This window comes from Zingiber officinale, chromosome 9A (genome assembly GCF_018446385.1).
Source record: "Zingiber officinale cultivar Zhangliang chromosome 9A, Zo_v1.1, whole genome shotgun sequence".
Taxonomy (NCBI): domain Eukaryota; kingdom Viridiplantae; phylum Streptophyta; class Magnoliopsida; order Zingiberales; family Zingiberaceae; genus Zingiber; species Zingiber officinale.
In genome coordinates, this window is record NC_056002.1 from 90,698,761 (window position 1) to 90,723,639 (window position 24,879).

The 24,879-nt window shown below is 40.1% G+C and overlaps 1 protein-coding gene across 1 annotated transcript in view; it reads left to right on the forward strand.

Annotated features, from left to right (window-relative positions):
- The first annotated feature begins 22,311 nt into the window (after nucleotides 1-22,311).
- Nucleotides 22,312-24,879, forward strand: part of LOC122021668 (helicase and polymerase-containing protein TEBICHI-like) — a 28,348-nt gene continuing 25,780 nt past the window's right edge. Inside the window, exons 1-4 of the mRNA XM_042579812.1 lie at nucleotides 22,312-22,462; nucleotides 22,559-23,007; nucleotides 23,154-23,361; nucleotides 23,447-24,376. Of these exons, the coding sequence (XP_042435746.1) occupies nucleotides 22,427-22,462; nucleotides 22,559-23,007; nucleotides 23,154-23,361; nucleotides 23,447-24,376 (1,623 nt within the window). The 5' untranslated portion in view covers nucleotides 22,312-22,426. The remainder of the gene's footprint in view (nucleotides 22,463-22,558; nucleotides 23,008-23,153; nucleotides 23,362-23,446; nucleotides 24,377-24,879) is intronic.

Consider the following 24,879-nt stretch of genomic DNA (forward strand, 5'->3'; position numbering starts at 1 on the left):
TTGATTATGGCAACAAAAATTCAAAGTTAAGAAAATAATGCCATTAAAAGATAAGCATGAAAATACAAGCATAATGATAGTTAAGTGCAGAGCTCCCCCTTAATGTAAAGACTCCCCCTTAAAATTTGAATTCCTTTCAATTTTCTTTAATTCTGAATTTCTTTCAATTTTCTTTAATTCTTTGAATTTTCTTCTACTCTCCCCCTTTGCCATATATCAAAAATCAGTTGAAAGCAAAAACAATCTTTTTTTTTTTGAGAGAAGGAAGAAGAAGGCTTGTGAGACTTAGTTAAACGGAATATTTTTCACCTAAGTTTAAAAGGATAATATATGGATTATTTCGAATGATGTCTTTGGCCACTTTTGAGACTTAGTTGTTTTTAGAAAGACATACCTAACTAAAGTTAGAAAAACTTAGCTAGATTTAAATTTTGGAGCCAAGTTGTTTGTAAAGAAATTTAATGTCTCAATTTACTTAGCAAAAATCTTTTGAAAGCTATGAGTTAAATGCTTTTTAATACTTTTAACTTAGAAAAGTATTTTAGCATTTAGAGTTAAAATTTATAAGGTGGCTAAGTTTGAGAAAGTTTGAAGGTTGCTATATGAGTCACTTTAGCTAAGCCTTTTGCAAACAATGAATTTTGAGAATGTAGGTTCAGTTTAAAAGGGTACTTAGCTTAAAGGCTTAAGTTTGAAAAATAGGACTAAGATCTTGTTAATTTTTAGGATGAAGAGGGAGTAGCTAAATGTTTAATTTAGGTTATTTATTTTAGTTGGTCTTTAAGTCCAAGCATGATGTTTAATAGATTTTAAGTTATCCTTGTTGAGGTATCAGAGCCCTAAAGTATGAGCATGCTCAAACTTCAAATCTCCATTTCCTTCAGGACTAATTCCATATTCTTGTAAGTCTAGTAAATTTAGAGGAGCAAGATTTTCAAGTTAGTTTTTTCAAGTATTTTTCAAAGGATTTAGTTTTTCAATGATTTTTCAAAGGTTTTTGAAATTGATTTTCAAATATTTTTCAAAGGATTTTGAAATAAGTTTTTCAAAGATTTTTCAAAGGATTTTGAAATAAGTTTTTCAAAGATTTTTCAAAGGATTTTGAAATAAAGTTTTTCAAAGATTTTTCAAAGGATTTTGAAATTGATTTTCAAATATTTTTCAAAGAATTTTGAAATAAGTTTTTCAAAGATTTTTCAAAGGATTTTGAAATAAGTTTTTCAAACATTTTTCAAAGGATTTTGAAATAAGTTTTTCAAATATTTTTCAAAGAATTTTGAAACTAGTTTTTCAAGTATTTTTGAAATAATTTTTAAAATGATTTTTGAAATAATTTTGAAAAGGGTTTTTTTTTTTAAAGAATTTTGAAATGAATTTTAAAAGGATTTTTGAAATGATTTTTAAAATGATTTTGAAAGATTTTTCAAATAATTTTGAAATGAAGTTTTAAAAGATTTTTAAAATGATTTTGAAAGAATTTTTAAAATGATTTTGAAAGATTTTTAAAATGATTTTGAAAGATTTTTTAAAATGATTTTGAAAGATTTTTAAAATGATTTTGAAAGAATTTTTAAAATGATTTTGAAAGATTTTTAAAATGATTTTGAAAGAATTTTTAAAATGATTTTGAAAGATTTTTAAAATGATTTTGAAAGATTTTTCAAATAATTTTGAAGTGAAGTTTTAAAAGATTTTTAAAATGATTTTGAAAGATTTTTCAAATAATTTTAAATGAAGTTTTAAAAGATTTTTAAAATAATTTTGAAAAATAATTTTGAAATTAAGTTTAAAAGATTTTTAAAATAATTTTGAAAAGATTTTGAAAATGATTTTAAAAGATTTTTCAAATAATTTTGAAATGAAGTTTTAAAAGATTTTTAAAATGATTTTGAAAGAATTTTTAAAATGATTTTGAAAGATTTTTAAAATGATTTTGAAAGATTTTTCAAATAATTTTGAAATGAAGTTTTAAAAGATTTTTAAAATGATTTTGAAAGAATTTTTAAAATGATTTTGAAAGATTTTTAAAATGATTTTGAAAGATTTTTCAAATAATTTTGAAGTGAATTTTTAAAAGATTTTTAAAATGATTTTGAAAGAATTTTTAAAATGATTTTGAAAGATTTTTCAAATAATTTTGAAGTGAAGTTTTAAAAGATTTTTAAAATAATTTTGAAAGAATTTTTAAAATAATTAAGTTTTTTTTTAAAAAAAAATAAATAATATTAATTATGAATTTAATTTGAATTTGAGTTAATTATAATTATGAATTTAATTTTGAATTAGAATTAATTTTAATTATGAATTTCTATTCCTTAGTCATCTCACCCGATCTAAATTTTCAATCAGGGAATCCTATAATTTTTGTGAGATGAATTATGGTTCAATTAAAGGGTTTAGTTTAACTTTTGTGTTAGATTCGGATTTAACTTTGGGTTCAACAAGTAGACATTCTTTGGATAAACTTCTGGGCTATGGTGAGTTACAAGGAACTCATTAAAGTAACCATGCCTTCGAGGTTTTCCAAATAGTCCTACCCATTGAACTTAATACTAAACCTTGGTCTAACTAGTTAGGATCCATTTAAGGGTAGCTTCGGTCAGTTCCATTTAGCCAAATGCACCAGGTCGAAGCCATATCTTCTTAGACATGCGATGCCCAAGCTTCCCTAACGTACTATCATCCAAAAACTTCACCAGTACCGTGGGTCAAGTTAAACTTAGCCCATTTTATCTAACCTTAATTACCCTGCCGGATAGTCTACTCTTGTTTACCCATTTCGGGTAGATTAAGTTGGGTTACCAAGTCAGGTAGTTAAGTTGGGGGTGCCAGCTATTCTGGATCCTCCTTCTAATTTTTATTTGATAAGATAATTATTTATTTATTCATGAATTAGATTTAGGTTATATTTAGATTATGTTTAGTAAATAAAAGGTACTTGATTATTGCTTGGTATGTAGTGTTTAAGTTTTACTTTAGACTTATAACCCAAGTCTAGATTTCGAGATTTGACTAAATTATTAACAATCTTCTCTAATTTATCAATTTTATCTTTTAAAATATTATTTTGTATTCCTAATTTTCTTAAAGTTAATTTCTTATTTTTGCTTAATAATTTTGAGTTATTCTTGTTTAGATATGAATCAAATTTAATCATGGTATTATTAGCATGCGTATCTAATTTTGAAGAAAAATTTATACTAGAACAAGCAGGATTAGTTGAACTACTGCAATCATGTGTTGTAAAAACTGGATTTTCATACAATGTAAATTTATTTACCTTGATTTCTCCCTCTGGATTATTGTGTCTTTTGCTGTGATCCATTTGTTTGCATTTAGAGCATTTAATTTGTTCCTTCCCTCTTTTGATCGTTTTCTCCTTCTCCTTCGATTGTACCGGCCGAGTCTTATGAGTAGGACACTCGTTTCTATAGTGCCCTCTCTCCCTACACTTAAAACAAATTATGTGACATTTGCATTTTGAATTTACAATCTTACCTCTCAGATTCATGACAGGATACTCCCCCTTGACTGTTGCCACCTCGAGTTCAGATTCAGATTCAGCAATTTCCTCTCTGGCCATTAATGTTATGAAATTGGTCTGGTCTGTTTCTTCTGAGTCTGGTTCGGAGGTTGACTTTGGAGATTCGTTTTCGAGTTCGCAGTCTTGTTCAACTTCTGAAGGAGTCTCATAAAGCTTAAGCAGTTTCTCCCAAAGCTCCTTAGCAGTGTTGAACCTTCCAACTCGATCAAGGTCTGAATTTGTCAGCCCGCATAGGAGAATACAGGTTGCTTTTGCATTTGTCTCGAAATTTCTTATCATTTGTGCATCCCACTTGTCACAGGTGATGGGTACTCCGTCTTCGATGGGGGAAATGAGTCCGATCTGGACTATGGTCCATATCTCCTCCTGTATTTTTAGTTGGTGCTCCATCTGGTCTTTCCAGTAACTAAAATTTTCGCTGGACAAGAGTGGTAGGCTTGCGGTATTGTCTCCATCTTCATAGGCCATTTAAAAACCTAGCACAAAAATGAACAAAAAACTTGTCCCAGGACTTAATCCTGGATTAGTAGTGCGGTATGAGAATAGAAATAGAAATTCACGAATTTTGGAAAAAAATAATATTAAAATATTATTAAAAAATATTATTTCAAATTTTGCCAAATTCAATATTTTTTCAATACTAATAAACCGTGAAGAGATGAAAATGAATTTTTTTAAAAAATAATTTTGGAGGGAAAAAAAACGAAAGGCGTAAGGTTTTATTTTTAGCCTAAATAGACGAAAAAGCCACAAAAGAATGCTTGAATGGTGGTTTCACCTATTCGAAGCGACCCCGCTCTGATACCAATTGTTGGATCGAGACGCGCTAGAGGGGGGTGAATAGCGCTCGCGGCTATTTCGTTCGATTCGTAAAACTATCGGAGTAAAATACGCAGCGGAATAAAAGAAATAATCACACAGAGACAGGTCGATTTTACTTCGTTCGGAGCCTTGATCGACTCCTACTCGAAGGCCCGCGATCCTTGATCGCTTCCGGTGGGCAACAACTATAAGCTCGATAATGATTACAATTTGAAGTACAATAAATGACAACAATTAATTATACCGACGACAATATCGTAATCTGAAAATTCGGAGCTCCGGGTCGTCGGTGTCTCATAGCAGCACTTCGGAATCGTCTCGTGAGCAGCTTGTAGCAGAAAGATCGCTTGTAAGTTGTTCTACAAGAAGCTGCTCGAAGTCCCCTTATAAAGGGCATCCAAGGCGCCTTGAAAGCCATCCAAGGTGCCTCCACCGCTCCGATTCCATCGTGCAGATAAGCGCTGACCATTCTGCGCTTATCACAGTTGAAGGCGCCTCCATCACCACTCAAGGCGCCTTCAACAGGTCCAAGGCGCCTCCATCACCACTCAAGGCGCCTTGAACACTGTTTCGCAGCCAGCTCTTCCTTTGTACCCGAGGCGCCTCCAAGCTCCATGGAGGCGCCTCGGACACTGTTCATCCGAGGCTAATGTTGCTCTTTTGTCCCTGCACAATGTGTTAGTCCACAAAATACACACATATCCTGCAAGACAAAGTTAGCACATATAATATCATAAATATGAATGAAAGTTCGACAGTCTCTGAACTGTCTGAGTCTGACTTCGGGTTTCCAACCGGAAACCCTAGGTCGACCCGACGCCTACTGTTCCCTCTGCGGGGAACGCGTCCTCACCTACTCCACTCAGGAGATTTACCTGTTGCCAGTCTGGCCCTCCAGACCGACTGGACTTTCCGCCTAGGGTTACCACCCCCTAGGACCTAGGGTTACCGCCCCCTAGGGTTTTTCTCCACCTAGGGTTACCGCCCCCTAGGACCTAAGGTTGCTGCCCCCTAGGATTTTCCTCCACCTAGGGTTACCGCCCCCTAGGACCTAAGGTTACCCCCCCTTAGGATTTTCCTTCACCTAGGGTTACCACCCCCTAGGACCTAAGGTTACCCCCCCTTAGGATTTTCCCTTACCTAACCGCAGTTAGGACTTTCTTCCACCTAGGGTTACCACCCCCTAGGACCTAGGGTTACCACCCCCTAGGACCTAGGGTTACCACCCCCTAGGATTTTCACCTGCCTAACCGCAGTTAGGACTTTCCTGAAACACTCATTCAACATGTTAGATAACAGAGAATCTTAACTTTGAATCCCTTTGCCATTATCAAAACTTAGGTTCGATCGTCGGATGCTTCCTGCACCAACAGAAGTGATCATGGTGGAGAATTTCAAAACCATAGATTTTTAGAATTTTGTCAAGAAAAAGGATATAGGCATGAGTTCTCTACTCCAAGGACCCCACAACAAAATGGGGTTGTGGAGAGAAATAACCGAGTCTTGCAAGAGGCTGCACGAAGCATGCTCAATGAGTACTCACTACCGAGCTACTTATGGGTTGAAGCTGTAAATACCGCTTGCTATGTGCAAAACCGAGTCTTGATACATAGGTTTTTAGGAAAGACTCCCCATGAACTTTGGTTTGGAAAACCCCCTACAATTAAACATCTTAGGGTGTTTGGTTGTAAGGTGTTCATCTTGAACACCAAGGATCATCTTGGAAAGTTCACGGCTAAGGCTGACGAAGGGATACTAGTCGGGTACTCTCTCATCAGCAAAACCTATCGAGTCTACAACAATAGGACTAAATTGATTGAAGAATCCTCAGATGTAGCATTTGAAGAAATTCCTAAATCAAATGATCAATCAAGGGATGTAGGAGAAATTCAATTTGAACTTAGAAATCTAAGTTTAAATGATCAAAACATGGAAAGAGTCGGAATTGACTCCGATGATGATGAGCAAAGGCAAGAAAAGGCTCAGTCTGATCCTTTGCCTGATACTGAGCCCTTGCCTGTGTCTAGTGAGACCACTCATGAGGCACCGCCAACACCAAGACAATCTAGGATAGCCTCTAGTCATCCCCAAGACCAGATTATGGGAGACATTCAACAAGGGGTCAGGACTAAATCATTCTTTAGAAATGAGTCTAATGAGGTCGCCTTGATCTCAGAAATCGAACCAAAATTAGTTGATGAGGCATTGCACGATCCTGATTGGATCATAGATTTGCAAGATGAGTTAGGTCAATTTGAAAGGAGCCAAGTGTGGGACTTAGTTCCTAGACCTAAGAAGACCACCATTATTGGAACCAAATGGGTCTTCAAAAATAAGTTAAACCAAAAGGGAGAAGTCATAAGAAACAAGGCAAGACTTGTAGCCAAGGGCTATAGTCAAGTCGAAGGCCTCGATTATGATGATACTTATGCTCCCGTGGCTCGATTAGAGTCCATTCGTTTAATGCTAGCTTTTGCTGCACATAGAGGTTTCAAACTCTATCAAATGGACGTTAAATCAGCTTTCTTAAATGGTTTCATTAAAGAAGAGGTCTATGTTGAACAACCACCGGGGTTTGTGAATATCGAAGCTCCAAACCACGTGTACAAGCTCAAGAAAGCTCTTTATGGGCTTAAACAAGCACCTCAAGCATGGTACGAAAGGTTTGTTGGTGCAACCTTAGGTCAAGGTTGACCTGGTTGACCCGACTCGAGGTGACTTGACTCGAGTTGTATTTTGATGTTTGACTTGGGAAGATTGTCGGTGCAACCTTAGGTCAAGGTTGACCTAGTTGAGTTGCATGTTGATGTTTGAAACTCGTGAGAGAGTTCTATTCTTGATATGAGACAAGAATAGATGTTTTGGGAGATTATTGGTGCAACCGTAGGTCAAGGTTGACCTGGTTGACCTGATTCTGGAAAAGTCCAAGTATGGAGACTTGGCACGGAGAAGTCCAAGCAGGGAGCTTGGCACGTGGGAAAGTCCTAACTGGGATGTTAGGCAGTGTGGAAAGTCCTGGTGAGTGAAGCCAGGCAGTGGGAAAGTCCTAACTGGGATGTTAGGCAGTTGGAAAGTCCTGGTGAGTGAAGCCAGGAAGTGGGGATGTTAGGCAGTGTGGAAAGTCCTGGTGAGTGAAGCCAGGCAGTGGGAAAGTCCTAACTGGGATGTTAGGCAGTTGGAAAGTCCTGGTGAGTGAAGCCAGGCAGTGAGAAAGTCCTAACTGGGATGTTAGGCAGTGTGGAAATCCTGGTGAGTGAAGCCAGGTGGAAAGTCCTGGTGAGTGAAGCCGGGCAAGGGAAAATCCAGATAGATCAAGGGTGATCGGACATCTGGTGTTGAGAAGTCCAAGTGAGTGAAGCTTAGCATATGGAGTCGGAGAGGGCTCGGTAGCTCGTTCTCCGAACTTGGTTAGAGAGGGCACTCTAAACCTAGGAGTTGGATCGGTCTGCAGACCGATCCAGTGATACTCAGTGTTTCCTGATCGGTCTGGTGACCGATCAGATTCCACTCAGTAGCATACTGTGGAGTTTCTGATCGGTCCACAGACCGATCAGGCAACGATCAGAAGCGAAGAAAGAAGCTCCTGATCGGTCCAGGGACCGATCAGGTGTATGCCTGATCGGTCTCCACGACCGATCAGGAGACGAGTGCGATCAGGTCTCTCACAGAGAGCTGGGAGAGCTGGGATCGGTCTGGGGACCGATCAGGACAGAGCCTGATCGGTCCACAGACCGATCAGTGACGATCCACCTCTTCCCTGATCGGTCTGCAGACCGATCAGGGTTCTAGCCGTTGCGACGCAACGGCTAGTTCTTCGCTGTCTTCTTCGCAGGTATAAAGGGGTCGAGGGCTGCTGCAGTATACCACTACTCCTTCCTTCTTCCTTCTCTTCTGCTGAAGATTTGTGGGCTGCGATAAGAGCTCTGTTGAGTTCCTTCCGAAAGCTTCGCGTGAGCTTCCCCGACTGGAACAGCTGCTGCTGTTAGGGTTTTTGAAGCTGCTGCTTCATCCGGACTCCAGTCGACGAGAAAGCAAGTTTGGTAGAGTGCTTGTGTATTCTTACTGTATTTCTTGCTTATTCTTTGTTCTTGTACTCCTTATTGCTGTTGCAAAGATTGTGGTGAGGTTTCTCCACCCAGAAGGAGTATATTGTTTTAGCCGGTTTTCCGGGGACTCATCCACCGACGGATTGATAGGCTTCGTCCACCTTACGGACACGCCGAGGAGTAGGAGTTTCATCTCCGAACCTCGTTACATCCTTGCGTAGAGGTTTGATTTCTTCTCCTGTTTTCTTTCTGCATTTAGTTTCCGCTGCGCTAACCCTAGTTTGTAGAAAGAAACGCGAGCAATTGGGGTCGGCTATTCACACCCCCCCTCTCTAGCCGTACGAAGAGATCCTAACAAGTGGTATCAGAGCGAGGTCGCTCTTCGCCGGATTAACACCCGAGGGAGCACAAGCTAGAGATGGATCAACTCGGAGAGGACATCACGATTCCACCCTTCTACGATTGCGACGACTTCGCGTTTTGGAAGGTAAGAATGAAATATTTTCTTATGACTAATCTTGAGAATTGGAGGTGTGTGCAAGTAGGTTTCACTCCTCCGGAGGATGAAGAAGGAAAACCTCTCAAGAAGAAGAGGTGGACGAAGGAGCAAATCCACAAATCAACCATCAACGATGAGGTAACGAAAATCATTGAATTTTCTTTACCTAATGATGTTTTGTGTAGGATAGGTGGGTATAACGATGCCAAGGAGTTGTGGAATAACTTGGCAAAGCTCCATGAGGAGAACTCCACTTCAAGTCATGAAGAGGAGTCAAGTGAGCCAAGGAGCTCACTTCATGAAGGAATGAATTTAGAAGTTGAGGGCCACTCAACATCTAAAGAAGAAGAGGAGGAGAGTTCTTCTTCAAGTTCGGAGCAAGAAGAAAAAGAAGCGTCTACCTCCGGAAGGGATGAAGAAGAGAGCTTTCATCCACCCTCAAACCTAGGTAACTCAAGCATTTTAATTTCTAGCAAATTACACATAATGTGCTTTGAGTGTAGGGAGTATGGACATTACAAGAATAAATGTCCAAAGAGAGTTAGAAAGACTCCACCGGCGCCAAAGGTCAAGGAAGCCGGAGTCCCAACACGCAAGAGCAAGGAGCACGTGGTGTGCTTCCAATGCAAGCGAAGGGGACATTATCGGAGCCAATGTCCGAGAGGGAGGCAATCTCACAAGGACAAGAGATCGAGCACATGTATAGGGAGAGCTAGGGCAAACCCTAAGGTAATCTCTAAGGCACATTCTTGCAATTCTAGTAGGATGCATGCTAGTAGTCTTATTGCTATTGTCAAGAATGATAAGCATGTTAATTATAAGAATCGATACACATGCTTAGGTGCCAAACATGTGAGCCTAGATAAGGATAACACTAGGAAAGCCAACCCTAGAATTAGCCCATCTAAGGCTAAGGAAAACCTAGGTAGGAATCCAAAATCATCTAGACATATGCCTAGGAATACCTCAAAGAAAAATGATAAATTAAAACTTGAGGTATTAGAGAAAGAAAATCAAGTCTTGAGGTCAAGACTTGACTCTCTAGAAAAGGCTCTTGAGGATTTGACTCTAGGGTCTAGGGGTCAAAAACCCAAGTCCAAGGACAAGAAAGGTTTGGGTCACCAACCTAAGTCCCAAATGGTCAAGCCCACTTACCACAATGTTCCATTCGATTATGGAACAAAACCTAGGGCTAGGAAGACCATTACCAAGGTTACAAGGGGAGTCACCCCTATAGTTGACCTTGACGAGACCCAAACGACCAAGGCTACAAAGCCTAAGAGGGTCATTAGGAGGGTTGCTAGGGAAGTCATCCCTAGTGAATATTTAGTGAACCCAATGAGCTCAAATAGGTATTGGGTTCCTAGGAGCATCTTCTCTACCCCATAAATGGGTTAGAGAGTGTCAACTCCAATAAGAAGGGTAGTTAACCCAACTTTGAGGAAATTGACACTCAAGGAGCATTTTCAAGGTTTTGTGAACCTTTGAAAATGAAAAGGAATTATCGTTTACTCCTTGAAGAGTAAATTGTGCCATATTTGAAAAATATCGATTTTAATCTTATTTGGCACAATTTAAGAAAACCTAGAGAAATACCATAATTGGGATTTTGGTTTTCTCTTAGGGATATATGGGCAATCTAGGGTTAGATTTTAAGTTAGCCAAGGCTAAGGATACTTAGATAGGGAATTTAGGTATTTTATTTGTGCTAACTTGCCATGATTGGTTGCCATATGTCATGCCATGACATCATATTTATTTTATTATCATTTGAAATGTCATGATAATGCTTAGGTTATCTATATGTCATGTTTATTTAAGTTTTCAAACTTTATGCCATGACATCATGACATTGGCACATGTTTTTACTTATGATATCATTTTATGCCATGTCATCATCTCTTGCATTAATAATCAATGAAATTGATTTAAGGATGAAAAACACATTTTGATATTGAGATCAAATTTGTGTTTAGAAAATACATGAGACCTTAGTCTAAGATACCTAAACCCATATCTCACATCAACATTGACTTGGATGTATTTGATACACTTTAGATGTATGTGAGATATTAGGATCATGAGTTAGGATCAAGGTGCATAGTTTTTGTACCTAGATGAGCCTAATTCAAGAAATGGAGGATCATAGGGAAAGCTTGTGTACAAGTCATGTACATTTAGCCCTAAGATTATGGTCCTAAATTAAAAGGTTTAAAATCATTTTAAAATTGATTTGAAAAACCTTGATGAAGCTTTCCTAGTGATAGCATTCATCATTGAACATTGTGATACAAAGTTGAGTTAAACTTAAACTATTTTAAAGTTTTAGAACTTTGTATCAAGATTGAAAAATGGAAGTTATTTTAATAGAAAACTATTTTTCCTTGATAGTATATGTTATGAGGAATGTATCATCAAAATTTCACAATTTTTGAAATTTTTTGGAATTTTCTAGGAGTTTCTGAATTTTTCCGGGGAGAAAAATCAGAAATCTCTGATTTCAGAGGCTGGATCGGTCACCGGACCGATCCAGGGAAGGCTGGATCGGTCTGGGGACCGATCCAGAGGGATCCTGATCGGTCCGGTGACCGATCAGGCGTGCTGGTTTTTCTGATTTTCAGCAGGTGTCTGAAATTTCAATTTTTGGGAGTTGATTTTCGGATTTCTAAAGGTTTGAAACTCTCCAAGACATTGTTGGTGCAATGGTCAAGGGGGAGTTGACCTTTAGGGGGAGTCTTAACTAATTGTCAAGGGGGAGTTGACTTTTAGGGGGAGTTTTTACTCCTTAAGACTTTTGAGGATTAGTGATATGGGATTATCACTAAGTTGATTGTTGAGTTTAGTATCAAAGGGGAAATTAAGAGTTTCAATGAAAGGTATGGGACTTTCATTAGGAAGAAACTCTTGACCTTGATACCCTCCTTTTTCTTTTTGATGTGTGTCAAAAAGGGGAGAGTGTTCATTGGAGAATTATTGGAGAACCCAAGTTAGGTTATCGGGTTAACCTAAGCTAGGGGAAGAATGTCAAGGAATGTTCGAGGAAGAACATTGGAATTCTTTTTGATGTGTCAAAAAGGGGGAGAATTATTGGAGAACCCAAGTTAGGTTATCGGATTAACCTAAGGGGAGAATGTCCAGAGAATGTTCAAGGAAAGAACATTGGACATTGGAAGATGGTTGGAAAACCTAAGTTAGGTTATCAGGTTAACCTAACTTGATTATGGGTTTTGTCAAACATCAAAAAGGGGGAGATTGTTGGTGCAACCTTAGGTCAAGGTTGACCTGGTTGACCCGACTCGAGGTGACTTGACTCGAGTTGTATTTTGATGTTTGACTTGGGAAGATTGTCGGTGCAACCTTAGGTCAAGGTTGACCTAGTTGAGTTGCATGTTGATGTTTGAAACTCGTGAGAGAGTTCTATTCTTGATATGAGACAAGAATAGATGTTTTGGGAGATTATTGGTGCAACCGTAGGTCAAGGTTGACCTGGTTGACTTGATTCTGGAAAAGTCCAAGTATGGAGACTTGGCACGGAGAAGTCCAAGCAGGGAGCTTGGCACGTGGGAAAGTCCTAACTGGGATGTTAGGCAGTGTGGAAAGTCCTGGTGAGTGAAGCCAGGCAGTGGGAAAGTCCTAACTGGGATGTTAGGCAGTTGGAAAGTCCTGGTGAGTGAAGCTAGGCAGTGAGGAAGTCCTAACTGGGATGTTAGGCAGTGTGGAAAGTCCTGGTGAGTGAAGCCAGGCAGTGGGAAAGTCCTAACTGGGATGTTAGGCAGTTGGAAAGCCCTAGTGAGTGAAGCCAGGCAGTGAGAAAGTCCTAACTGGGATGTTAGGCAGTGTGGAAATCCTGGTGAGTGAAGCCAGGTGGAAAGTCCTGGTGAGTGAAGCCGGGCAAGGGAAAATCCAGATAGATCAAGGGTGATCGGACATCTGGTGTTGAGAAGTCCAAGTGAGTGAAGCTTAGCATATGGAGTCGGAGAGGGCTCGGTAGCTCGTTCTCCGAACTTGGTTAGAGAGGGCACTCTAAACCTAGGAGTTGGATCGGTCTGCAGACCGATCCAGTGATACTCAGTGTTTCCTGATCGGTCTGGTGACCGATCAGATTCCACTCAGTAGCATACTGTGGAGTTTCTGATCGGTCCACAGACCGATCAGGCAACGATCAGAAGCGAAGAAAGAAGCTCCTGATCGGTCCAGGGACCGATCAGGTGTATGCCTGATCGGTCTCCACGACCGATCAGGAGACGAGTGCGATTCTCAGTGAGAGAGCTGGGATCGGTCTGGGGACCGATCAGGACAGAGCCTGATCGGTCCACAGACCGATCAGTGACGATCCACCTCTTCCCTGATCGGTCTGCAGACCGATCAGGGTTCTAGCCGTTGCGACGCAACGACTAGTTTCTTCGCTGTCTTCTTCGCAGGTATAAAGGGGTCGAGGGCTGCTGCAGTATACCACTACTCCTTCCTTCTTCCTTCTCTTCTGCTGAAGATTTGTGGGCTGCGATAAGAGCTCTGTTGAGTTCCTTCCGAAAGCTTCGCGTGAGCTTCCCTGACTGGAACAGCTGCTGCTGTTAGGGTTTTTGAAGCTGCTGCTTCATCCGGACTCCAGTCGACGAGAAAGCAAGTTTGGTAGAGTGCTTGTGTATTCTTACTGTATTTCTTGCTTATTCTTTGTTCTTGTACTCCTTATTGCTGTTGCAAAGATTGTGGTGAGGTTTCTCCACCCAGAAGGAGTATATTGTTTTAGTCGGTTTTCCGGGGACTCATCCACCGACGGATTGATAGGCTTCGTCCACCTTACGGACACGCCGAGGAGTAGGAGTTTCATCTCCGAACCTCGTTACATCCTTGCGTAGAGGTTTGATTTCTTCTCCTGTTTTCTTTCTGCATTTAGTTTCCGCTGCGCTAACCCTAGTTTGTAGAAAGAAACACGAGCAATTGGGGTCGGCTATTCACCCCCCCCCTCTCTAGCCGTACGAAGAGATCCTAACAAGGTTGTCAACTTACTTACTAGAAAAGGGTTTTGTAAGAGGTCAAATAGATCCAACACTATTTCTGCGTAGAGATGGTGAAAACATATTTGTAGCCCAGGTGTATGTCGATAACATAATTTGTGGCTCAAATAACAAGGGCTATTTGAATGAATTTATCACTCACATGGGAATTGAGTTTGAGATGAGTCTGGTGGGAGAATTGACATTCTTCCTTGGACTTGAAATCAAACAAACTCGAGATGACATCTATGTCCATCAGACGAAATACACTCAAGAGATGCTCAAGAAATTCAAAATGAGTGACTCTAAGGAAGTCTCCACTCCAATGGCGACAAACACTCGCCTTGACAATGATGAGAATGGAAAACCAGTTGATCTAACGCAATATAGAAGCATGATCGGTAGTCTTCTATATCTCACAGCTAGTCGACCGGACATACTTTTTGCTGTGGGCATGTGCGCTAGATATCAAGTATGTGCCAAGGAATCTCATTTGATTGCAGTTAAGAGAATTCTGAGATATCTTAAGGGCACAATTAGAGTAGGTCTCTGGTACCCTCGTATTGAGTCTTTTGATTTGATAGGTTATACCGACTCCGATTATGCTGGGTGCAAATTGGATCGGAAAAGCACTAGTGGGGGTTGCCAATTTTTAGGTTCATCATTGGTTAGTTGGTCAAGTCGGAAGCAACATTGCGTTGCTCTCTCCACAACCGAGGCTGAATACATTGCCATGGGAGAGAGTGTATCACAATTGTTGTGGATGATCCACACCCTAGAAGATTATGGGCTTTCATATAAGGGAGTGCAAGTGTTGTGTGATAACATCAGCACAATAAACCTAACGAAAAATCCAGTCCATCATTCAAGGACCAAACACATTAAAGTGCGTCATCACTTCATTAGAGATCACGTAGCTAGGGGAGACATTGCACTCACATATGTTGAGTCAAAATCAAACCTAGCTAATATTTTCACCAAACCTCTTCCGGAAAATGAATTTAGTCATTTGAGGAGAGAATTGGGAATGTGTTTGGCTCAATAGGTCATTAGGACCACGTCATGATCAATAAGGACAATTAAAACGATAAGAAAAAAAGGGAAATTAATTTGGCAACTTGGGAACATCTCACACAAACTATAAGGTTTAACAAATTATTTTTGTTTGCTAGAAATGAGGTGAGATGCTAGGATCAGCCGAATTATTCAAAATGTATCATGCATCCCTTGAATAATTAGGTTGAAGAGACATAAATTGAGTATGGGGAAGACCATTACATAATTCATGTGTATTTGGTTCCTAGATCTTACTCATATATTTCAACCAAGGAAACTTGGTTGGACCTTTACCTAGAAATTATGTAACTTTGGTTGATGGACTGTTTGATACCTTTGATCGATACTTTTCATGATTTTGATTGAAACTAGGACAAGTCCTTGAAATAATGATAGCAATTTGGTTATATTTTGACAAACTTGAAACTGAACATAACAAGGTCGAAAATCTCAGTTATCAAGCCTTGAGTTGTCTGTTTTTCTAAATGTCTGAAACTTTCGGACTATAAACAATTTCAGACCATAATCTTTAGGAAATAGTTATGCTTATAGATTCTTCAGGCTCTAGGTACTGAATTTGGAAGTTTTACTAGAAAAACTTCTACGAATTATCGAACACCTCTACGAATTTCAATTACTGAAATTACTAGAGAAACTTCAGTATCAGACACTGATCGGTCTACAGCCCGATCAGGAGAAGGTGGATCGGTCTATCGACCGATCCAAAATCTCTCCAGACCATTCTGTTTGTAATCTGATCGGTCCAGGGATCGATCAGGTTCATTTTGTACGCCAGGAAGCCTACTGATCGGTCTACAGACCGATCAGGAGTTCCCTGATCGGTCCGGGGACCGATCAGGTCAGTCTGGTACGCAGGGAGGCTACTGATCATTTTCTGATCGGTCTACAGACCGATCAGGAGGTTTCCTGATCGGTCCAGAGATCGATCAGGAGGTTCACTGATCGGTCCGGGGACCGATCAGGAAGTTTCTGATATCTCCTGATCGGACAGCCGTCCGATCATTTCGACACCTGGACACCGATCTCTCTTAAATTTTCCCGATCCTTTCTCTTCTCCTTTCATGCTGAAGCCCTAGCCGACACTTTCCTACACCTCAACTCTTCTCTTCTCTTTGCACGCCGAAGCCCTAGCCAAAAGATACTTCAATGGCACCAAGGTAACTCCATACTTCCTTAGAACTACTTACATTGGCATTTCAGTTTCATTTCTCACTATATCTGTGCATTTTGTTTTGACTTTCGGTTGTTGGTGGCTCCGATGCTCACTTATTTGCCCCATTGTATCACATTGTTAAACCTTAGGAAGAAACAAGTGGGTGAAGGAACCTCTAAGTCACCTGAGAAATCTAAGACTAAGGCTCCCTCCCGACCTCAACCATCTGTCTCAGGGAGATTCCCAAACCACCATTTTGAACAAGCCTTTAAACAAAGAACCTTTAAATTGCTCCCTTGTAGGTCCGTGGATCGAAAATTCATGGACGAATTTTGTCCATCTGTGTCAGAAATCATTGTCTATTACAAACTCGATTCACTTGTCTATTTAGAACGAGATATCAATTATGACTTAGCATCTGAGTTTTATAACAACCTTCATCAAACTAATGATGTAAGTTATAAAACAAAAGTTGCTAAGCAAACTCTTGATTTCAGTTTCTCGGCTTTCTTTGATTATCTAGATTGCCGGAGGTGTTCAGGAAATGTCTTTTCTATATATCCTGATCTACCAGACCCCTTACCTTCTCCTTTTGATGTCTCATCTGACTCCATTTATGAGTATTTCTTCAGACATCCTAGACCGGGTGGGCTAGATGAATTAGATGTTGATTTTCCTACTTTTGCAGCCTTGAGATTATCTGCCCCAGATTACATTCTTTTTAAGATTGTCACAAACTGCCTTCTGCCAATCACATCTAAACCCTTGTCTGAGATCCGACCATATCATTGCCTGATGCTTTATGGATTGCGTCGGTGTCTCGACTTTGACATCATGTCTAGCATCTATTCTTCGATCATCTCCTATAGTGAGCCAAACAGCTTCACTGTTTATATGCCTTATGGGCATATAATTACATATTGGTTTGAGACCCTTCAGATTGATGTCTCCAAAGGTAGAATAGTCAAGATGGTCAGGCAGGACTGCAGACTTGGGAAACGGGCATTTTCCAAGTCTGGCATCATAGGACAGAATGGGGAGGTTCGGTGGAAGGATGGGAGAGCGCTAGGTGAGTTACCACGGGCACCTCCATGACAGGTTGCGGCTGTTCCTGTTGCTGCTCCTCCTGCTGCTACTGCTGACGATGGAGAGGCAGATCCTGATCTGCGCTGGCAGATCGCCGAGCTGGAGAGCCGCATTGATCAGCACGATGAGCTACTGGTTGCTGAGCTCCACGGGCTGCGCGTTCAGATTGACCAGCGCTATGATGATCTACGCAGTCAGTAGTTGGCGACACATCAGGTGATTATGGGATGGATGGCCAGATACCCACCTCCGCAGTATTTCCCGGGCTATCCATCCTCGAGCAGCGGCATGCCACCTCAGGGACCCACTCCTCCAGCTGATGATGCTGATGCTCCTCATGATGAGGAGGTTGATTGATACACATTGTTATATGCTGTCATTTTGATTACCTATGTTTTGGATGTTGTTTGTTGGATACTTATGCCTGACCTGGATACTTGCTGATTTCATTTATGCTGCTCATTTTCTTGTTTTTTCTTTTCACTTCCTATTGGTTATTAATATGCTGTTCATATGCCATGTCTTGTATGTCTCTTATTTCTTTATCACTGTCTTATAATACACTTAGAGGGTATTCCAGGTGGATTAAGAAAAAGACAGTATGGGTTAAGGGGGAGTCCTTTAACGTTTTCTTACTTAATTCGCACCTTTTCGGTGTTTGACAAAGGGGGAGAAGATAACTAAGTTTAGAGATAAATGAAAGTTTGATTTTAGGGGAAGGATCTTGATTCCCCTATCCTTACATGGTGTTGTATCTGTCTTAGGGGGAGGATCTTGATTCCCCTAAAATTAGGGAAATATGAACATTTCTGATCTAAACTTAAATCGTGTTGTCAAACAACAAAAAGGGGGAGATTGTTAATACAGTCTGACCTGGCTGTTGTTTTGATGTTGACACTAATTTAAGCTTGTATCAGATATTAATTAAACTCAGACTGATTAATGATCAAGGTTGATCATGTGGAGAGGAAAAGTCCAAGTATGGATACTTGGCACGCGAAGTCGGAGAGGGCTCGGCAGCTCGTTCTCCGGACTAGGTCAGAGAGGGCTCGGTAGCTCGTTCTCTGGATCGGACGAAGTCGGAGAGGGCTTGGCAGCTTGTTCTCCAGACTAGGTCAGAGAGGGCTAGGTAACTCGTTCTCTGGACAGGACGAAGTCGGAGAGGGCTCGACAACTCGTTCTCTGGACTAGGTCAGAGAGGGCTCGGTACCTCGTTCTCTGGACCGGACGAAGTCGGAGAGGGCTCGGCAACTCGTTCTCCGGACTAGGTCAGAGAGGGCTCGGTAGCTCGTTCTCTGAACTAGGAAGACGTTAGGGTTTAGGGCTGGGAAGCTCTAAACCAAGAGGCTGGATCGGTCTGCTGACCGATCCAAAGTTAAGTTCATTGTGCATGCGCTTTCTCTGATATTTTCTGATTCGACGTCTTGGCCCATCTCTATATAACCTTGGTAATCTGATCGGTCTGGTGACCGATCAATAAGAAGCGAGACAACAGGGGATCAATAGGGGGATCGGTCTGTGGACCGATCCACCTATAGGCTGATCGGTCCACAGACCGATCAACATCTCTCCAGACCGATCAGGATGTGTCCTGATCGGTCTAGAGAGTTATGGATCGGTCTGTTGACCGATCCACAACGATGTCGTTTGTCTTCTGCTGTTTCTCTGCGATTTCTAATTTATCTGATCTAACCATCTGCTGTAAGCTTTTTTGAGTTACAGATTGCAGGTGTCGTGCCAATGCTTAAATTCAAATTAAGCTCCATCAGAAGAATAAGACCAAGTGCTCTTTCTGCTGTGTTTCGTTGCAAATGGTGCAATTGGAGCGTCAACGTTCACTGGCTGCGATCAGTTGGCAACAACTTGACTCTTGCTTATTGGTTCGAGCTTAGAGACACCAGTGAAGACCATGGATGGTATTGGTGTGAGTTCAGAGAACCAGATGAGGAGGAAGAGTGATTGGCGACGCCTGAGTTGGTCGCAGTGATTCGATACAAGTGACAGTGATTCGGCTCTGGCTGAAGACAGTGAGAAAGCAGAGGAATAAGAAGAAGGAAGAAGAGAGGTTTGGGGAAGCAATTTTCAAAAACTCTCTGTCGATCAAGCAAGAGTGTTGTGTTTTTGAGCTCTTGGCTGAGGAACTTCTTCTGTCTTTGCGCTTTGCTTTCATCGTGGCTGTAAATTTATTGTTCATTTCTCTTAGCCACAAAACTCTGTAAGTCTTGTGCTTCATTTCAAATCTTCTCTGAGATTTTGTGTGGAGAGGTTACTCCACCGAGAAGGAGAAATACTTAGCCGGAATTTGTCCGGGGTATGATCTACCGAAAGATCAAGGGATCGTCCACCTTACGGACACGCCGAGGAGTAGGGGCAAGTTATCCCCGAACCTCGTACATCCTTGTTGTGTTAGTGGTGGGTTGTTTCTTTTCCTTGCATCAGTTTTCCTTTTGCTTATTTCCGCTGTGCTAACAAACTTTTGTGAGGAGATTAATTGAGTTTTTAGAGGAGGCTATTCACACCCCCCCCTCTCTAGCCATCCGAAGGTCCTAACATATACTTGGTTACAACCGGGTTGGTTGTTAATCCAAGGAAGATGAAAAGCTCATTAAAAATATCCTCTGGGCTAAAAAGCCTCTTACAACAATTAAATCTCTCAATTAGAAAGCTAAACTCAAAAGGAAACGATAACAAGTGTTGTTCAGAACCTCTGGGACTAGGGTTGTATTTATAGCCCTGGTCGGGACGCTTGGAGTGAGATAAAACGTTATCCCCATCACGAGAGATCGCGCCATGTTGCGATCTGATAACATTTTGAGTCAGGGCGCTCGGAGCCAAAAAGTCAACATCCTGTTGACTTTTTGGTCTAGGTCTTCCGCTTCAGTTCCGTTCGCATTAGTCCAGGTCTTTTGCTCCAGCTCTGCTCGCTTGGGTGATTTCAGCCATCTGGAATAGGGTTCACCCGAACCCAATTTCCGGCCTTCTCAAGCAAACTTCAGCTCTGGCTTCTTGTCCCTCAGAAACGCAGCGCACCTCCTTCTCGTCTACCCGCGTGCTCTTCCGTAGCACCTCATCTTTCAGACGCATTGAGCCCGTCGGTTCTCTCCCGTGCTGTCTTTCTTGCTAGCTGCTTCTTTTGCTCGACTTCCTGTGCTCTTAAGTTCTGCACACTTAGACGCAGGATTAAAAACTCAACATGACCTAACTTGACTTGGTTGATCACATTAAAACTACCTTGGGGGTACTAACACTCTATTCTTCCATGTGTCCTTTATTTTGTATGGGAAGCATTTGTTTATAGTATATTTAGTAAGTGTATGTTTAAAATGTTTTTGGATTGTATATACCTATAATATTAATTTATATATGTTTATATAAGTACTACTGAAATTTAGTTGAATTCACATACTAAAAGTTAAAAAAAATACATAATTATCTTATCAACAAAAAAAATTCTTCAACAGAATCATCTACTTGTTCGATTAGCAATGGAAAAAGTTTTGTGTTCATTTCATATACATCTTCAGCTAATGGAAATTGTCCTTTAAGGTTGATATATTCATTAGTGTTGATTGACTCATCTAATGAATAACACATATTATTTGCTAAGAATTTATCCTCAGAAACATTTATTTGAATTTCTACTTCTATTATATTCTCATTGTATTCTTGTTCAGTCCATGCATCCTCACAAAGATCTTCTAATCTTGTACTCGTAAGTATTGAGTCATCCTCAAAACTAGGAGCTTGTTCATTCAAATTTAACCTGTAATTAATAGTCTCTCTAGTATTGACCACAACACTAGATGAAGTTGAATGTGTCACATTCCCGGTATCCAAATTTATATTTGGAGTAATAGATTTTTTTCGATTCTCTATTTGTGAATCTATAGATTGCATCATAACTATGAGCACCTCATCAGAAATTTGATCTTCCCTACATTGATACAATCATAAATTAACCATATTGCAAAAAAAAAAAATTCTATTAAGACTGTAAATATTTAAAAAAAACACATTAACCGAATCAAGGAAGTCAATATATCATTAAAAGTGTATTTTACTAAAATTGTACAATAAATCTTTTAGGATTTATCCTTTAAGAAATAATTATATGTAAGATAAACCCAAACTTAGGGTTTTGATTTAAAAAATTAAATAAAGACATCTAAAATTTGAAGATGTTATTCTTCCTACAAATTTATAATATTAATATATAAAAAGGGAAAAATATAACTAAAATATAGTAGAAGACAACATACATCTCTAAATTGATCATAGTGAAAAGTTTTGTCCTCAGTAGGATTTTAAATGTTACCGGTGCTTTAGAGTTTTTCTTGAATGCTTGCAATTGTCGGAACAGTGTCGAAAGTTTTGGAGTTGCTGGAACATTGATTTACACCAAACCAAAGCACAAACTTCATATATAAGGATGGTTCGTACTACAAGAAGTTTTGAGCGCTGGCCCAAATAAATAATATACCTCACTCGACCATTGCAATAGGAGATGGTGAGGAGGAATGTTACGTTTCATCGGTTAGGACTTCCGTGGTCTAGAGGGGAGGGTCGTTTGTCTTCGTTGAGTTTTTGCACCGTGCTGCAAAAAGGAAACACATTGAGTTGCTGAATAGTGCTGCACCGTGGTGTTTAGGTTTAGGTTTGACAAAGAAGATGTACTGTTGCTGATCGTCAATGTTGGTTCAAACATACATCAGGAAGAGAAATTGACTATAGCATAGTGTCGCAATGTCGAAAACACATTGAGTTGTTGCACCGTGCGTTTGACGAAGAAGATGAACCGTGCTGCACGATGATATTTAGGTTTAGGATTGACAAAGAAATGCACCATCGTTGGCCGTCAGTGTTGATTCGGACGTACTTCGGAAAGATAAATCATGCATGATTTGGATGCACGCGATAGCCATGCCGCAAAAGGTAGAGGATAAAATCGGCATCTCATATACCATCCGATCATTTTAAAAATTATACGAATGAAACAAATATTTTACAAACTTATGTAAAGAAAACTTAATGACAGCGTTAACCAATGGAGAGAGAGAAAACGACAGCCCCGAAAGGCCGAAAGTCCAAACTTGGCGCTTGGTTTCTCTCGTTCAAAAAAACAGCGCTGTGGCTGCCGATGCCGACGATTGTCGTCGTTGATTAAAAGCCAGTCTTCCCGTCTCTCTATCTCGAGCGGCTTCGGCGATGTCTGCAGAACCATCTCGAGCTCGCATTGATCAGGTACGCCATTTTTTCTACAGTCCCTGAAACCCTATTTTTCTTAGCCTCCCTCCGCTCTCCGATTTCTCTCTCTCTGTCTCTCTCCCCTTTTCTCAGTTCTTTACTTCGAGGAAGCGGAAAAACCTGCTGCCCAAGAATGAAAATTCAGATAAAGAATCCAGAAGTCCGGCTGTTGGATCTCCAAGCGGCAAGAGCACCCTGGATGGGTTCCTGTCGAAGTCCCCTAAGGGCACAGCACTCGCCTGCATATGTGAAGCTGACGATTCTTCGCCAAGGCATGAACTTGTAAAGAGGAGTCTGACCTCCGAGACTGGTTCGGGTTCTGATGCTTCTCGCAAGTTGGCCTTCAATTCTTGTGCAGGAAATGGCTGTGCTAAAGAAAATAGACCCAGGGATCATCTGGATTCCGCGCAATGTCTTTCCATTGCAGTGGTCACTGAGAGAGAAAAAGATTCTTCAGAGGCCGTACCGTCTCATGAAACTCCCAGCGAAGGGAATTTGGAACTCAAAAAATTTGCTGCAGATTTTCTATCTTTATACTGCAGGTGATTGACCTTGTTTTCTGTATCACTCAGTTGCACGCTTAATTTGCTTTAAAGATATTTTTTTTTATGTTTCACATAGTTTATTAGTGCATCATCAGAAAGTTTGGTATTCTTGGTATAGTTACCTATTTAGTGCCTGTAACCAGTGATGTACAATCAGCTGTAAGCTTGCCTTCGGAACCAGAGCAGAAGGGCCAAAAGAGGAATGTTAGCCCATCTTATCTAGCCGCTTGCAGCAAGGTGTTAACTAAAAGGCAATGCCCCTTAGAGGCTTCTCATAATTCTCCCGAACCACCCACCTGTAGATCACAAGCAATTGCTGAGAATGAGGAAGTCAAGGAGGTCAAACTTAAGGTGAGTCCTTATGATTTTGATTCTTTATTATTATTACCTTTTGTTATTCTTCTTTGGCAAAGTATGAAGAAACAAATCTATGCAGATTTCGGGGGGTAAGAAGCTCAATAGTGAAATTAATGTGGGTGTAAGCTTGAGAAGATGCAGTGCTACTCCAATTGCTAGCAACACAAATGTTAGACACTGCAGAGAGGGTAGGTCATGTAATACCGAAGGTCCCTCTGGAACGCCCAAATCTGCTGTCCGAAACTCAATGTTCTCACCAGGGGAAGAGTTTTGGTGTGAAGCAATTCAAGTAGCAGATTGTCTTCTTCCAGCCGTTACTAAACCTAGCAACCTACCTTGTTCTAGAAATGAAATATCCGATAACAAATTGGTAGCAGATGGATCATCTTTCATGGTTCCACAAAATAAAAATGTTTTGAATGGTATCGGAGAAATGACATCAAAGAATTGTTCAAAGACTTTTGAGAAAATATTACCAGAAAATATAACGGCACTGAGACTTAATCAAACTAATAGTGTATCTCCATTGCCTGTAAAGCATTTCGACTTCTCTCATGAGGATGGCTTGCAACAGTGTGTTGCCGAGAAAACTAAAGTTTCTATTATTTTCAGTATTCAGGCAGCAAATGATAATGGTGTAAACCATGAATTTCTTCATCATTCACCACACCCTGAGCAAGAGAAAGACATCTCAAGTGTTCCTAATGGTTCATCATATGCAAATGAAAATTCCTGTCAAACTGGGGCAGATTGTAATTTGGCTGTTTCCAAAGGAAAATGTGTTTCATCTACTCAGGATAATAGTTCTCCTTCAGGGAATGCTCATGATTCATCTAACAAAGAGGAAACGAATCAGAAAGTATCAGTATCTGATGGCAATCATAAGGGGTCTGGTACTCCATCCAGTTTTATGCTTCCAAAGTACAGCCTACAGTTACACAGTTGGCTTCCTTCAGAAGTTTGCAGCATCTATATGAAGAAAAGCATCTCAAAGCTTTATCCTTGGCAGGTTTGACTTTTAACTTTGGTTTACATTTTCCTTGCCTTCGGTACCAATTTTTAAAAGAAGAATTTCTATAGTTGAAGTAAGTTCTCATGTAACTAACTCTCAGTTATTGTGCTTGGAGGAATTGTAATTTTAATTTATTTTTTGAGGGTCTTCAATAGATTATCCTTTTCAATATTATGTTTTTTTGAATAAGATAAAAGCACGAATGTAGGTAGCATGGGGTATGTGGGATTTAGAAATCCAATTTAGAGAAGGTTCAATTGCTTCTGGTGAGATTAGGAAATCCAATGTTTTCCTTAGTTAAAATGTTCACTGTTGTTTTTTTTTTTAATTCCAAATGAATTAATATCAAAGATCTGGATGTGAATTTGTGATTCCGTTGTTCTTTGAGTCTGAAGGAACATATATCTTTCAAAACATTCTTTTGTCTTGAGAACGTATCACAAAATTGTATGATTTGGACCTCAAATTCTTTGTCACTGGGTGTGTTGTTCTTTAAACTT